We start from the raw sequence: 14,155 nt of genomic DNA on the forward strand, positions 1-14,155 counted from the left end.
ATTCCACTAAAGACATGCTAAAAGATACATGAAATAATGTGACAAATTGATTACTATTGAAATTATCGAGCAAATTATAATTGTGTGAACCATGAAACTGGGAAGGTAATCAAAGATTCTAGGCAGATATAATTGAAAGAATCTTTAGTGGAATGGTAAAGAATGTGACAAATTGATTACTAGTGAAATTTCGAGCAAATTATATATAATTGTGCAAGCCATGAAACTGAGAAGATAATCAGAGATTCGAGGCAGATATAATTGAAACAATTTGTCCAAAAAATCATTAATGGCAAAATCTTCTCAAAAGATGTTCAGAATCATCATAAAATCTAATATTGGCGCAATCAATATTTAAATAATTGCACAAAATTTTAAAATATTATGTCGAGCCACATTACCTTGGGTTGTGGTTTTGCATTATCACCCTTGCTTGTGGTATTGATACACTAAGCAGCTTTTTCTTCTTTTGTTGATTTGTTGGAAGGGTTGATTAGTTAAAAAGTCAAATAAAGAATTTCAAATGATTAGGCCAACTTCCGTTCTAAATACACATAAACTGCGGAACAAGTGACGAAATGAATAACATCTCTCTTAACAGGGAAAATTGCAGTTTAATCCTGTAAATTAACCTATTTTTTGTTTTAGTTTTATAATTTTTCAAAGTTTGGTCTTACTTCAATAACTTAGATTTTTTTGAGGTTTTAGTTATCGAAAATTACTAAATCAATCAAATATTACTTATTTGACACCGATACTCTCTTATATGCATATTTGAAAAGAATGAACCATATGTTACACAAATTAAAATTCATTACGCAAAACTTAATGAAAACAATAAAGAAAAAACGACACTCAATATTCACAAATCCGAAGAAAAAAACTTGTCGTTTTGTTTTATTTTTATTAGGTATATTATAATATATATGTGTAATACAAGCTTAATTCTAATTATACGAGTTTTATAGAAGAACGACGCCAAATAAGTAATATTCAATTGATTTAGTGTCATTCGATTAAAAAGGACCAAGATTTAAAACCAAATCCAAGTTACTGGACTAAGACCAAACTTTGAAAAATTATAAGACTAAAACAAAAAAAACTACATACTAAAATTGCAAATTTTCCATTTCAATAATTTTTTTAATTATATTTTCACGGATATGTTATATTGAGTACTTTAATATCAATTGTAAACTTAAAAAAAAAACTATAAATAATGGAAACAATATATATTTTGAAAATATTATTATTATTTTTTGGTGAATGCCATCGACGATCGAACACTATAAGGAATATTACATTATTCTTACTTGCAAGTTGGATCTATCTAAACATTTACATGGTCCACATGGGAAAATTCGTATTCGGCAATATGCCATCATACACCTTTTGCCCAATTTCCAACGAAAATTTTGGCCTTCTTGATTTTCTAGTGATGCTGTATCATGCATGTTTATACCAATAGTTTTTGTAACCCCATCAATAGATGACTAGTGATTCTACGGTAAAATAACATAAATTAAATATCTCATTTATTCACGTAAAAATCAGCTTTCATGCTCGTGATCAGTTGCGAAGCTAGGCCATTAATGAGCGGACTTTATAGTACATCAACATTGTTACTTTGCTTCGACTTCATACTTATTATTCATTCATGCCTACTTCTTCAACCAGAAACCAATATCCAATCCAATGGACAGCAATCATCTGTTTACCAATATTGATAATCTCAGCCGTACGTGCAGATGATCCGCGGCTGATCCTCCCCCTGGGGGTGCGAGAGGGTTCGCCGTTCAAGATTGCTCTTTTCGCCGACCTTCACTTCGGCGAGGACGCGTGGACCGAGTGGGGCCCGCGCCAAGATGTTGATTCGACCAGAGTCATGTCCACCGTGCTGGACCAAGAGGAGCCGGGTGTGTCTATCTGGTCATGATTAATATTTGTTATCCAAAACAATTTTGTTTGTACTCGACTCGAATTAACGTACAAAGTGTTTTTAGGTTGCATTTCGATCAATTTATAAGAAGAAAATATTTGTAATGTTTTACTGTAAGAAAAAATAGTTGCAAATTAAATATGACAACATTTTAATTAATTGCATGATGGTTGATCAGTATAATATATTGGAAATTTTGTTGCAGATTTTGTGGTTTATCTGGGGGATATCATCACGGCCAACAACATAATGATTGAAAATGCAAGCTTGTATTGGGATGAGGCAGTGTCACCAACAAGAGCACGGGGAATACCGTGGGCCAGTGTTTTCGGGAACCACGATGATGCTCCATTTGAATGGCCGATGGACTGGTTTACAACAACCGGGATTCCGAAGATTCGTTGTCCTGATGCAGGTGACTCCTGTGATTATAATGATCTTAGTAGTGTATAACTATTGGATAGTTATATATTAAGGTCACGTGTTTGATTCTCATGACCTTGGGAGGAAGGACTATCGTACACTACTTATCATGTGTGGCCATCAATTCAACACAATATTTGAGTTTCTATAAGGCTGAAAAAATCAGAGTTTTCACTATTATGAGCTGCTATGACTTCGAAGTAGATGGCATTTCTTCCCTTTGTTTTGAGTCCATTATAATGCGTATCTCTCGCTTGACACATCTTATATATATGTGTCCAATTCTAATCTTGAACTTGAATTCAGCAACTGTCACTCATTACTAATTTTCTGTAATTTTCAGAGTCTCCAAAGTCAAGATTCAGCATGGTGATCATGTTGATGGTTTAGTCTAGTTCAATTTCATTTTCAAGACTTATGGAGGCGTGATTTAGAAAAATAAAAAAGCAGCAACTTAATTTCATTCCATAATACTTTTCCAGGACCTTTTGCATCATATGGTACTGAAGAATGCAGCTTCAAAGGGACGTCGCGGTTGCAGTTGATGAGGAATGAGATCAAGCAAAACATATGGTCGTATTCTAAGAAAGGTCCCAAGGGTCTATGGCCTAGTGTTTCCAACTATGTCCTTAAACTTGCTTCATCAAGTGATTCCGAAGAAGCCTTAGCTTTCATGTACTTCTTCGACTCGGGTGGAGGATCATACCCCCAAGTTATATCTGATGCTCAAGTGAAGTGGTTTAAGCAGAAGTCCGAAGAGATAAATCCAGACTCGAGGTAATTAGAACTTCGTGATTTTTTTATTTTTTTTTGTAATTTTTTTCTTTAAGATCGAAGACAGCAATTGAATGAAGAACTAGTTTTGTTTTTGTTCTGCCTAGGGTGCCTGAAATAATTTTTTGGCACATTCCAACCAAAGCATACAAGAAAGTGGCTCCTAGTTTTTTGGTACGTGAGCGTTGCGTTGGCTCGATTTTCTTGGAGGATGTTGCTGCACAAGAAGCTGAAATGGGTATCATGAAAGTTCTTGAAGAAAGACCTTCTGTCAAGGTTAGTGCTAAAGGGTGTATTAGGTACCAGTTGTGGCTGTGTAGTGCTTAATTATATATATTAATGTTTCTGAAATGTTTTGTTGGGGAAAAGCAGGCTGTGTTTGTAGGGCACAACCATGGATTGGACTGGTGCTGCCCTCACAAGAATCTCTGGCTGTGCTTCGCTCGACATACCGGTTATGGTGGATATGGAAACTGGCCAAGGGGAGCTCGGATTCTTGAGATCAATCACCAGCCATTCTCTCTAAAATCATGGATTAGAATGGAAGATGGGCACATGCACAGTGAAGTGATCTTGTGCCCTTAGACTTCTTTATTCTCTCATTTTGTGCCGTTAATACAACGAACCTCAACGAGTTGAACATACGAAGAGGAGGACTGACCATGAAACAACCGTGTTCTTGTTCTATATACAGTCGATAACGATGAAACTCAAAATTTAAAATAAAGTTATTGGATCTCAATAAAAAAGATCGCGTGCGTTTTTTAATTTTAATCGTTAATGTATCAATTTAGCAAGTTGATGTACTTTTATTTATTTCACTCAACTTTCTGATGCATTGACGGACCATGCAGTAGTGCAGCAGTCCGACCCAAAATTATACAAAGAAAGATCAGAATTTTTTTAATCAATCTTGTCTAGTTAATGAAATGTGATGTTGTATTTAGGCTGTTTATTGGGATGAAAAAGGCTCCAATTCTTCTCCATTCCAGGGCTCTTCATATCAGTAAAGAAAATTATTTAGGAAAATATTATATGTACAATGTGGTTTACAAATTAGGTTACAAATGCATTTGAAATTACAAAATTATCCATATATTTTATATAGAATTTTTTTTTCAAAATTACATTTAGGATAAATTTGTAATTTAAATATATTTTATAACCCAAGGTGTAATCTAATTTATAAATGTAGCATGATCCAATTATTTATGAAGATACAAGATAGAATTGAATGAGGCGTAAATTGAGATGCACAGCACTGTCTTGGACTAAAAGTTAACAAAAAATATCTCGGATGCAATCAAAACCTCGGTTCCATCCCCGTGAGGCGTGAAATGAATGCATATTGAGCTATATTTAAGTAGTGTTTGGGAGAACTTTTAGAAAATAATTCTCAACTTTTCATTAATTAAATTTTGAAATTTCTTCCAAAGGGCCAAACACTGCATTAAAATCTAGAAATAAAACCTATTTAAAAATTATTATTATTTTGATGAAGAGTAAAAATAATTTATGCATTAATCCGAAGAAGAAATTAAAAAAAATAATCATTGATTAAAACAATGAGTAGGTCTATTATGGACGGTCTTACCGATCATTATCTGTCATACGGATTAATCATACCTATATTTACAATAAAAAATAATACTGCTAGCATAAAAATAATATTTTTTTATGAATAAAAGTTTTTGTCAAAAAATAATGGAGTTTCAACAAACTGCTCTCATTAAATTTTCCAATATAGTAAAAAAATATTTCTTAAAGTTAATTCTGAAAAAAAATAAAAAAATAAAAAATTGGCATAAAAATAAAATATTAATTTTATTATTTAGGAAAAGATGGATCATAGATGAACAAAACGTTCACCACTTTCACCCTAGCCATCTTCGTCGTTGTTCTAGCTTGCGGGTTTAGCGTCTGCTGCCATCATAATTGAGGTTAGTTCTAGCAAGGATCTGAACATGATTTGAATGTTTAAACCTAAATCTTTGTTGTTGAAACAGTGGGCTATTGTTTCTTTTCAATACGATAAATTTTATTGGAGCACCTTTAAGTTATTCGTATCAATTAATTTGATTAGTTTTGAAGACCACACTATTCTACATGCAAGAACGGGTGATGTAGGTAAATGTTACTTCTCACAACTCACAAATTTGTTGTGTTTTTTCAGAAAAAAATTTGACGAAAGGCGATTGATTGGGGATTTTTTTAGGCGTGATTTGGTGAGAAAATGCCTAAATACAAAGATGAGGTTCCTGCAGTTCGAGTGTATACAGTTTGTGATGAATCCAAGTTTGTGACTAACTTTTTATTCCCCTCAAATTCCATTCTGTTTTAGTTTTGGATTTACTCAAGGAATGATTGGGTATCAAAATACTTTACTGCAGATATTTGATTGTGAGGAACGTTCCGGAGCTTGGCTGCGGTGATGAGTTATTAAATTTATTCTCTACCTATGGCAAAGTTGAAGAGTGAGTGCTTGTTAATCATCCTATATTCGACGTTGATGCATGTTTCACTATTAATAACTGGAAATTGGGCAGTTTCTGAATCAGGTTTTCTTTTTATTCTTTATTTCCCCACAGAATTCATCTTGTTGTGCTTGGGGATTTATTGGTGTCAGTTATCGCCTAAAAAACATAGGTTTATTCTGTGGAAGCAGAATTTTAGTATCAGTAATTGATTAATATTTTGATTGTTTTGGTGTGTTTTGTTCAGATGTAAGCCAATGGATGATGAAGAGTGCGAGCCATTTACTGATGTTTACTGGATTAAGTTTCATCAGGTCAACAATGCCAGGTGATTTTAGTTACTAAATACTTCTATTCCATTCTCGAATACTTATTTATATTCCTGTCAATCCTTGGGAGAAAATATAGCATATGGCATCATTATGAATAAAGTTTGTGGATTTATAAGCAGATGAATTTTCCTATTAAGCTTTTTCTCTGCATAGATGCATCCATAAATGCCCATATGCATTTCATGCACGTGTCCTGGTGTTATACGAAGTAGCACATCTTTTTTGTATAGTCGTTGATATACGTGATTTTGAAATAGGTTTGCCAAAAGGAAGTTGGATGAGTATGTTTTTCTCGGTAATAGACTGCAAGTATCATATGCACATCAATATGAGAGCCTCCTTGACACGCGAGAGAAGTTAGAAGGAAGGAGAAATGAAGTGCTAGCACGGCTAAACCGTAAGTCTGTTTGTATAGATTTTAAGATTTCTTATTGTGGTGGACTTTTTCATTGTTATTTGATTGGTGAGATACTCCTCTGAATCAGCTGGAAAATTTAAAGGCTCTTCAGATTTTATGAGTAAGCCATCGTCAGTTTCTAATTCAGTGCCGAAGGATTCATTACGAACATCCTCCTCAGCTCAGAGGTAGTTGTAGCCATCACCGGTGAATATCTTTGGAAAGTCTATATGGTTTTACTATATGATACATGTATCCTTTTTCTAGGGAAATAAGGGACTCACAAAGTGTTCTTAACAAGCGACAAACATCTACCATGTCGGTTCCCTTTGATAAGGTTGGTATTTAAATATGTTTGAATTCATCCATGATTAGTTGTGTTTTTTGATCTGAGAACATTTTGTTGCCTTCTTTAATCAGTTCGTAAAGATATCACTTACACTGTTACCCTCTCAATATCAAGATCTTGATGGAAATATGATTCAATCTTGTCAGTTGATAGATTCCTTCTGCTTGAATGATAGGAATATTTCCCATCGGAATCTATGAATCGAACAGTTCATTTGGTGAGGGAGAAACTAAATAAGGTATATGCAAAACTGTAATATACTATCTTTTTGTGATGTTTTAGCATTTCAGTGTGTAAATCCACGTTTCTTGTCTTCTTTCTTTAGATACAACAGTCAAGTGTTGGGCATGGAGAACCTAGTTCATCCAAAAAGATGCGTGTTGATAATAGAAGGAGAATCTAAGAACATAATGAATGGAAGTAATGTAAGCTTTGGTTTATGCTACTTCACCATGCCTTTATGGAAAACTTGAACCAAGATCTTATGCTTTTGCAATGTATATTCTGTTGGATTGCTTTTGGATTGATGGATTTCAAGTGAATTTCGAATCCATCTATATAAATTTAAGTACTTAAAATAGTAATTGTGATAAATGGCATTTGAAATTCATTCAAACTCTTCCCCAAATCAAATCCTTCCATCTAAATTAACCTTGAAGCTTTTGCATTTGTCAATATTATTCTTATTTTATGTGTTTTTATTCTATTTGTGGGCCCCAGGTCCGATTCCTTTTGGAGAGCGTTGAGAATGGGTGATTGTCTGAGCGGTGTGCACAAAGGCTCGTTTGAGCAGGGTCACTTCCTCCAACTTAAGATTCAGGCCTCAAACATCGTTGAGGTGTATTCAAGTGATGGTCCGAGGTTATGTATCCCCAAATAATTCTCAGGCTCAGCTGCTATCCCCAGCAAGTGGTCGGTAATGTTTTCTCAATTAATTTTCAACTTCTAGAGCCAGAAGGCAGCAAAGGCAGAATGCTTGGTCCTGGTGACCTTGCATGCACTGAATCTGAATTCCAAGTGCTTGGCTGTGAAAAGTCGCACAGAAACTGGTTGCCACTTCTTCAGCCCTTTCTTGTCGATGGGCATTGCTTGCCCATAGTGGAGTCCAGCAGTCTACCTGAAATAGTGATATTTTCGAAAAATTCCAGGACTGAAGTCATAGTAGGCTGATGTCTATCTAAGAAGAAAACTTCAAGGCGGAGTACTTGATTTGCAAGAAAAAGGGTGGAGTTAGGGTTGTTACCCGAAGCTAAAATAGAGTCAAAACCCGAATACAATACCATTGTGTTGTTGCGCAAAGCTTGGATACAATACATTTGGTATGGCTGCAGAAGGAAAGTGTGAAGAATGATAACTGTGCGATTTATTTATAGGTATGTGAATGCATGAGATGTTGCCCATTCGTCCAAGTATTTTGAAAATTAATGTTCTAGAAGTAAAACGAATAATTGATTGTCATTTCAGGCATCATTTGTGCACATGATTGAATAGCTATGTCTAAACCCTTCCTTTTTCTTTCTTTCTTTGTTTTTTTTTTCTTCTTGTAAGAAAGGAAAAAACTCACTGTTGGTAAAGGTACAGTTTGAATATGTTAGAAAATCACAGCCGCACTAACATTTTTAATGCTTTATTTGTCATGCCTAATAACTTACATTGGAATCACATCAAATGCCCATAAACGAGAAAAAGAGAAATAACGGAACAGCATATTTTGGGGTAATTATTATTATTATTATTTTTTCAATACATGTAAGAAAACAATGAAACTAATGTAGCTGATTAATGCCATAGATCCAATTTCCACCAAAGAAATCAAACGACCCTTTAATTTCCAAAAATGGGTTTATAAAAAAGATTGATTTTTGCGGGTTTCAATAATACTTACAAAAAGTTTGTGAAACAGGGCAAGAGTAACAATTACTATCATCTTGCTGTTGATTTCAATATTAACAGCCCCGTTTGGTTTCAAAAGTCAGACAAAAAAAGCATTTTTTTAAGTGCTTTTCAGTTAACAAGGTATTTGGTCGAACAAAAAAGTGTTTAAATAAGAACTTTTTAAAGTCAAAATTAGAGCTTTTTTAAAAGCAAAAAATTATAGCTTTTAAAAGCACTTACTTTAAAAAATATTTACAAAATCCAAACGGGCTCAAACATTGCCTTCTCATTACTGGAATTAGGAGATGAGAAAAACAAATAAATAAACGAATCAGAAGGTAAAAAAGGAAAATCAGAGAATGATAACAACAATAATATAAAGTATGTTGCTGAGTACAATCATAGATAATATATTAGGAAAAAACTTCCACAAACCAGTGGCAGTGACATAACAAATTAAAGGAGTCTCCCATTCCATTTTGTACACATGAATCAAGTTCTCCCCAGGCCCCCTACACCGAAAATAAATGTAGGACTTCCCCTTGCTTTTCTATTTTCTCAACACAATACATTGCACCGATAATAGAATCCCACCATTTATCCAAAAAGACCCACAAATATGTCCAGCTAGGGCCATACAACACACGTATATATGTGTATTCTAACAAGTAACATCCTTATCAGACATAAGTCGAAGCACTATCTAACAAAAAAAGGTACACGTTAATTGTAGGTACTTGTGAAAACATAGATAGTGTGTCATCACCTGACAAGATAACTTTTCTTTCAGGATTATTCTATGCTACACTTGGAGTACTTCTCCTTCTATGATGTGATCAAATATCAACCATTTGATCATCAAGACATATGTCAATTTCCATAAAAATATATGGATACCACGTGATCTAATGGTATTAAATAAGGGAAAAACTCTTCCGGTATAGCATAGACTAACCCCTTCCTTCGGTACTTGGATTGGTGTCATATTGTGCTTAAACTTGCATTGCATGGATTCTATCAGTCAAAAAAGTAGTTGGCCCATGCTAATATTATCCTCATCACCAGACATAATCTTCTGAGGTCCAGCATCCCTCAACCCGTCACCATCGTGCTTAATAATTCTCGTAGATTATTCGAGTTAGTTCGTGAGATATAAAATATTAATTATTGTATCTTTTCTTACGTGCGAATGCTGACATGACAATGCACATATTATCGTCCAATCACATTGCCGTATTAATTACTCCACTTTGGAGCGATCGGAGATCGATACGTACGTGATTTGAAGGATTTGTTTTTTCGTTCAATTTGAAAATCCCATATCGATCGATTGAAGCCTAATGTTAAGCACATGCATCACACATATGATCAAAATGGTCAACATATATGGATATAGATTTTTATAGCATAATAATTTCAGCAAAGATATTTCAGCTCGAAAAAAAAAAAACACAGAGATTCTACACCAATATTTTGGTCAGCATAGAATGACAATAGAAAATCATCAGCTAGAATCTTAGGGGTGCAATCGAATCAAATCGAGCCGAATAATGATAAAATTTTAAGGCTCGAATTCGGCTCGATAAGAGTATATTCGAGTTCGAGCTCGATTCGAAGTTTGATAATTTCAAATATTTTGGCTCGAGCTCGGCTCGAAATGAAGTTCGAGTTCGAAATATTCGAACCTATTCGTAAACTATTCGGATATTATGGTTCGAAAAACTCGAAATGTTCGAAAAAGTTCGAAATATATATATTTATTATATAATTATATTATATTAATTAAATATTAAGGCTCGCGAACTATTCGCGAACTATCGAACAGAGTAATTTCGGCTCGAGCTCGGCTCGAAAAAAAGTTCGAACATGTTCGAATTCGACTCGAGATCGATAAGCTCGAATACGAATCAAATATTTATCGAGCGGACTCGTAAAGCTCACGAACATGTTCGATTCGTTTGCACTCCTAAGCTAGATTAACATGGTTAAATGGCTTCCTCTTGTAGTTTGGCTCTCGAAAGATGGAAGCCAAGTAATGTGTTGGTTAATGGTCCAAAGGGCACAAAGTTACTTGTCCAAAATAGCTACAAGTAGTGAAATCAACGGGGCAGCGACAAAGATCAGAGTAAATATTCTCATTTCTCTGTACATATCTCGATCCACTCATAAATTTATGTAAATGGTTGGCCAAGAAAATCTTCTCAAACTCTATCCACTTCCTTCCCTATAAATTGTTTTGTCGCTCGAACTCGTTGCATGCACTAACAAAATCCATCTTAATCTTCGGGGGGGGCATTAGAGATATGATCACTGCACAACCTCAAAGATTCTTGCCACCAGTGAGGTTTCTTTTAGCCCTTGTACTTTGTCTTGCGAACCTCCCTACGGCGTCTCCTCACTCAGTTCATTCAATCATACATTCATCCTTAGCAAAGATGACATTTGATGGGAACCTAAGCTTTGACAACATTCGACATGTAGCAAAGGATTTTGGCAATATATACCACCTCATGCCTTGTGCAGTACTACACCCAAAATCAGTTTTCGATATTTCGTCCACTGTAAAGTACATTTTTGACATGGGCTCGACTTCAGAACTCACGGTTGCTGCGCGAGGCCATGGTCACTCCCTAAAAGGTCAAGCACAGGCATATAAGGGTGTTGTTATCGATATGGAATCACTAAGTGTGCCGGAAATGAATATTCAGACTGGAACATTGCCATACATTGATGTGTCAGCTGGTGAACTTTGGATAAATATGCTGCATGAGAGTCTGAAACATGGGCTAGCACCGAAATCCTGGACTGATTATCTCCATCTCACAGTTGGGGGAACGTTGTCAAATGCTGGAATCAGTGGCCAAGCATTTCGACATGGACCGCAGATAAACAACGTCCACCGACTCAAAGTGATCACAGGTTGGTTAATGTCAAAGGTTCCGACACTATCGAGCTGATTTGAGCTTGAGTAGAACCTTACTGCAGGAGCTAGACTCGCAAAGCATTTTGATCCTTGAGCTAATTGACTTCAGACTATTCTCCCTTTATCCCGCAATCTAATGGAAATCATGTAACAATACATGCCTAGGGACATCATGAGTTAAAAAGAAAAGAATAATTGGCCTTTACATAATAAAACAAAGAGGTTATATTTGCCAGAGATTATTTGGAAAAATTAAATGCCTCAAAACAATCAAACAAAAGATGGCCTTAATCTATGTCTTTCTATGCAGGTAGAGGAGAAATTGTCACTTGCTCAGAAGAGCACAACGCTGATATCTTCCATGCAGTTCTTGGAGGATTAGGGCAGTTCGGGATCATTACCGAGGCTAGAATCGCCCTGGAGCCAGCCCCCAAAAAGGTCATTACATTTTTAACATGTTACTAAAGCTAATGTCGCAAAACCAGACATCAGTTTGTGTGTCGTAACGGCTACTGGTTTTTACAGGTTAAATGGATCAGAGCACTTTATTCAGACATTTATGCATTCACCAAAGATCAGGAGAATCTAATATCTTCAAGAGATTCTTTTGATTACATAGAAGGATTCGTCATTATCAATAGAACAGGTTTACTAAATTCTTGGAGATCATCTTTTAAACCGAAAGACCCTGTTGGAGCAAACCACTTCATCTCTGAAGGAAGGATTCTGTTTTGTCTGGAGGTCGCAAAATACTTCGATCCAGCAGAATCATCCAAACACATTGATGAAGTGAGACTTCGAAATCTATGTTATGTCCTCAACTGCTGCGCTTACAAACAATTTCACTTTGGTTTCTGGTCATGCAGGACATCGATACCCTCTTGTCGAAATTGAGTTACATTGAGTCCACCGTGTTCATTTCAGAAGTCGCTTATCCGGATTTTTTGGACCGAGTGCATCAATCTGAAATGAAGCTTAGAGAAAAAGGGCTGTGGGAGGTGCCTCACCCCTGGCTGAATCTTTTTATTCCAAGAAGCAGGATTCATGAGTTCTCAGAGGAAGTCTTTGGGAACATTGTTAGAGATACCAGCAATGGTCCTGTCCTGATCTATCCGGTGAACAAGTCGAGGTACCGAATCTCCGGAAGCACGACTCAGTTTAATTTCCTACAACAATCTGATTCAATCTCTTTCTTTTGTCCCAGATGGAAGAACATAACGTCCCTGATCACGCCCGCAGAGGACGTTTTCTACGTAGTCTCCTTCCTATTTTCAGCTACGCCATCATCCAAAGGAAAGGATGGCCTCGAACACATTTTAGCACAGAATAACAGAATACTACAATTTTGTGAAAGGCGTCGCCTTGGGATCAAACATTACTTGCCCCATTATAGCACTCAAGAAGATTGGAAGACTCACTTTGGGACTCACTGGGAAGTCTTCTGCAGGAGGAAACGAACCTATGATCCCCTGGCGATTCTAGCCCCTGGACAGAATATCTTCCAAAGGGCAAGTTCTCACGGAAGACACACGTATTCAAGTCGAAACGTCGCTTAGCATATAGAACTCTAATGTACAAGGATAAAGCCTAGCTCTTGAATGCACATAGTTGAAGATGTTTGAACTTAAAAGTTTCAGATATATATATATATATATATAGCAACCAGTTTTTTTGTTTTTGTTTGGGGACAGTAAATAAAATCTTAAGATGGCAGATATAGAATAATAGAGCACATTCAGACGAACACCTTGGGAGAGGTCGTCTCTTGTTCTTACTTCTTTCGAAACCTTGTTTTAGTTGTTCATGACACTGCATCAGTGCATGGGGAAAAGTTGCAATATTATTTAGAAAATTAATGTTTTACAAATCTACCGACGCACTCTTCTTGTTTTTTATTTAGAAAATTAATGTTTTAAATTTGGGTTTTTAAGTAATTAATTATAATATTGGTTTTTTTTAAAGTAATTATAATATTATATTATCTTATATTTGGATAGAATATTACAATATATATATATTTTAAAAAAAGTCAATAGAACTTTCTCAAAAAAAAAAAGTCAATAGAAGATTGAGATAAAAATCTAAAAAGATCATATTTTTCTAATAGATTTTTAAATTTTTTTTAAAACAAAAGTCAATCAAGTTTTTTTTTTTTTTTTTTTTTCCGTTTGTCTTGCAAAATAGCTTCACTTTAATCATATGCAATCAAGCGGTATGTAGTGAATAAATTTGGGTAAATTGCCCTTAAATCCCAAAATCAAACTTGTTTTGAGGTCCGTCTCTCTCAAAAGGGAAAACATAAAATTTCTGCACATGTATTCGTGGGTCTACATGTCTTTTGGTGAAAAATAGGTACAAATAATTAAATATATGTTGTAAGCGCGTTGTATGTGTAAATTTTAATACGTAAATTTTAATATAACATGTGAATATTTTATAATTATATTAATGCTACATGTACATTTAATAATTGGAATGGAGGTTTTTCTCGCTAAAAAATGAATGAAATGTTAAATTTCCAATAAGTGATGTGAGGGTATAATTGAAAAATTATTTTGGAATCATCGACGGATAAAAGACATGTATTCGATGTATAAAAATCCTTGATCTCTGTGTTTTACATTTCATCTTGCCCCTTTACTTTGATATTTTTGCACCTAAATTTTCTT

General features: G+C 35.0%; 3 protein-coding genes across 5 annotated transcripts; all 3 read left to right on the forward strand.

The window, feature by feature from the left end:
• The first annotated feature begins 1,626 nt into the window (after positions 1-1,626).
• Positions 1,627-3,999, forward strand: LOC140873337 (probable inactive purple acid phosphatase 16). 2 transcript variants are annotated; one of them, XM_073276432.1, is made up of 5 exons: positions 1,627-1,916; positions 2,145-2,354; positions 2,845-3,139; positions 3,244-3,412; positions 3,509-3,999. In XM_073276432.1, the coding sequence occupies exons 1-5, from the start codon at positions 1,658-1,660 to the stop codon at positions 3,719-3,721; spliced, it is 1,146 nt and encodes a 381-aa protein (XP_073132533.1). In that variant the 5' UTR covers positions 1,627-1,657; the 3' UTR covers positions 3,722-3,999. The 2 variants fall into 2 exon arrangements, with proteins under 2 accessions (XP_073132533.1, XP_073132534.1); XM_073276433.1 differs by having other exon boundaries at positions 1,724-1,929.
• A 974-nt stretch (positions 4,000-4,973) lies between these two features.
• Positions 4,974-8,270, forward strand: LOC140873160 (uncharacterized). 2 transcript variants are annotated; one of them, XM_073276163.1, is made up of 10 exons: positions 4,974-5,076; positions 5,310-5,431; positions 5,527-5,610; positions 5,858-5,938; positions 6,200-6,339; positions 6,428-6,527; positions 6,607-6,676; positions 6,864-6,926; positions 7,014-7,113; positions 7,409-8,270. In XM_073276163.1, the coding sequence occupies exons 2-9, from the start codon at positions 5,370-5,372 to the stop codon at positions 7,089-7,091; spliced, it is 678 nt and encodes a 225-aa protein (XP_073132264.1). In that variant the 5' UTR covers positions 4,974-5,076; positions 5,310-5,369; the 3' UTR covers positions 7,092-7,113; positions 7,409-8,270. The 2 variants fall into 2 exon arrangements, with proteins under 2 accessions (XP_073132264.1, XP_073132265.1); XM_073276164.1 differs by lacking the exon at positions 7,014-7,113.
• A 2,640-nt stretch (positions 8,271-10,910) lies between these two features.
• LOC140873162 (cytokinin dehydrogenase 1-like) lies at positions 10,911-13,071 on the forward strand. The gene is made up of 5 exons (XM_073276165.1): positions 10,911-11,482; positions 11,797-11,924; positions 12,012-12,275; positions 12,353-12,615; positions 12,691-13,071. Exons 1-5 carry the CDS (start codon positions 10,999-11,001, stop codon positions 13,040-13,042), a joined length of 1,491 nt encoding a protein of 496 aa, XP_073132266.1. The 5' UTR covers positions 10,911-10,998; the 3' UTR covers positions 13,043-13,071.
• The last annotated feature ends 1,084 nt before the right edge of the window (positions 13,072-14,155 follow it).

This window comes from Henckelia pumila, unplaced genomic scaffold (assembly GCF_033568475.1).
Source record: "Henckelia pumila isolate YLH828 unplaced genomic scaffold, ASM3356847v2 CTG_525:::fragment_3, whole genome shotgun sequence".
Lineage (NCBI taxonomy): Eukaryota > Viridiplantae > Streptophyta > Magnoliopsida > Lamiales > Gesneriaceae > Henckelia > Henckelia pumila.

Excerpts from the sequence above, each read along its gene's own strand:
- LOC140873337 (XM_073276432.1), top strand. The coding sequence starts at position 1,658 with ATGCCTACTTCTTCAACCAGAAACCAATATCCAATCCAATGGACAGCA. Across the intron at positions 3,140-3,243 it reads GAGATAAATCCAGACTCGAG|GGTGCCTGAAATAATTTTTT; the intron begins GTAATTAGAACT and ends TGTTCTGCCTAG. Across the intron at positions 3,413-3,508 it reads AAGAAAGACCTTCTGTCAAG|GCTGTGTTTGTAGGGCACAA; the intron begins GTTAGTGCTAAA and ends GGGGAAAAGCAG.
- LOC140873160 (XM_073276163.1), top strand. The coding sequence starts at position 5,370 with ATGCCTAAATACAAAGATGAGGTTCCTGCAGTTCGAGTGTATACAGTT. Across the intron at positions 6,528-6,606 it reads ACATCCTCCTCAGCTCAGAG|GGAAATAAGGGACTCACAAA; the intron begins GTAGTTGTAGCC and ends TCCTTTTTCTAG. Across the intron at positions 6,677-6,863 it reads TGTCGGTTCCCTTTGATAAG|GAATATTTCCCATCGGAATC; the intron begins GTTGGTATTTAA and ends CTTGAATGATAG.
- LOC140873162 (XM_073276165.1), top strand. The coding sequence starts at position 10,999 with ATGACATTTGATGGGAACCTAAGCTTTGACAACATTCGACATGTAGCA. Across the intron at positions 11,483-11,796 it reads CCGACTCAAAGTGATCACAG|GTAGAGGAGAAATTGTCACT; the intron begins GTTGGTTAATGT and ends CTTTCTATGCAG. Across the intron at positions 11,925-12,011 it reads TGGAGCCAGCCCCCAAAAAG|GTTAAATGGATCAGAGCACT; the intron begins GTCATTACATTT and ends TGGTTTTTACAG.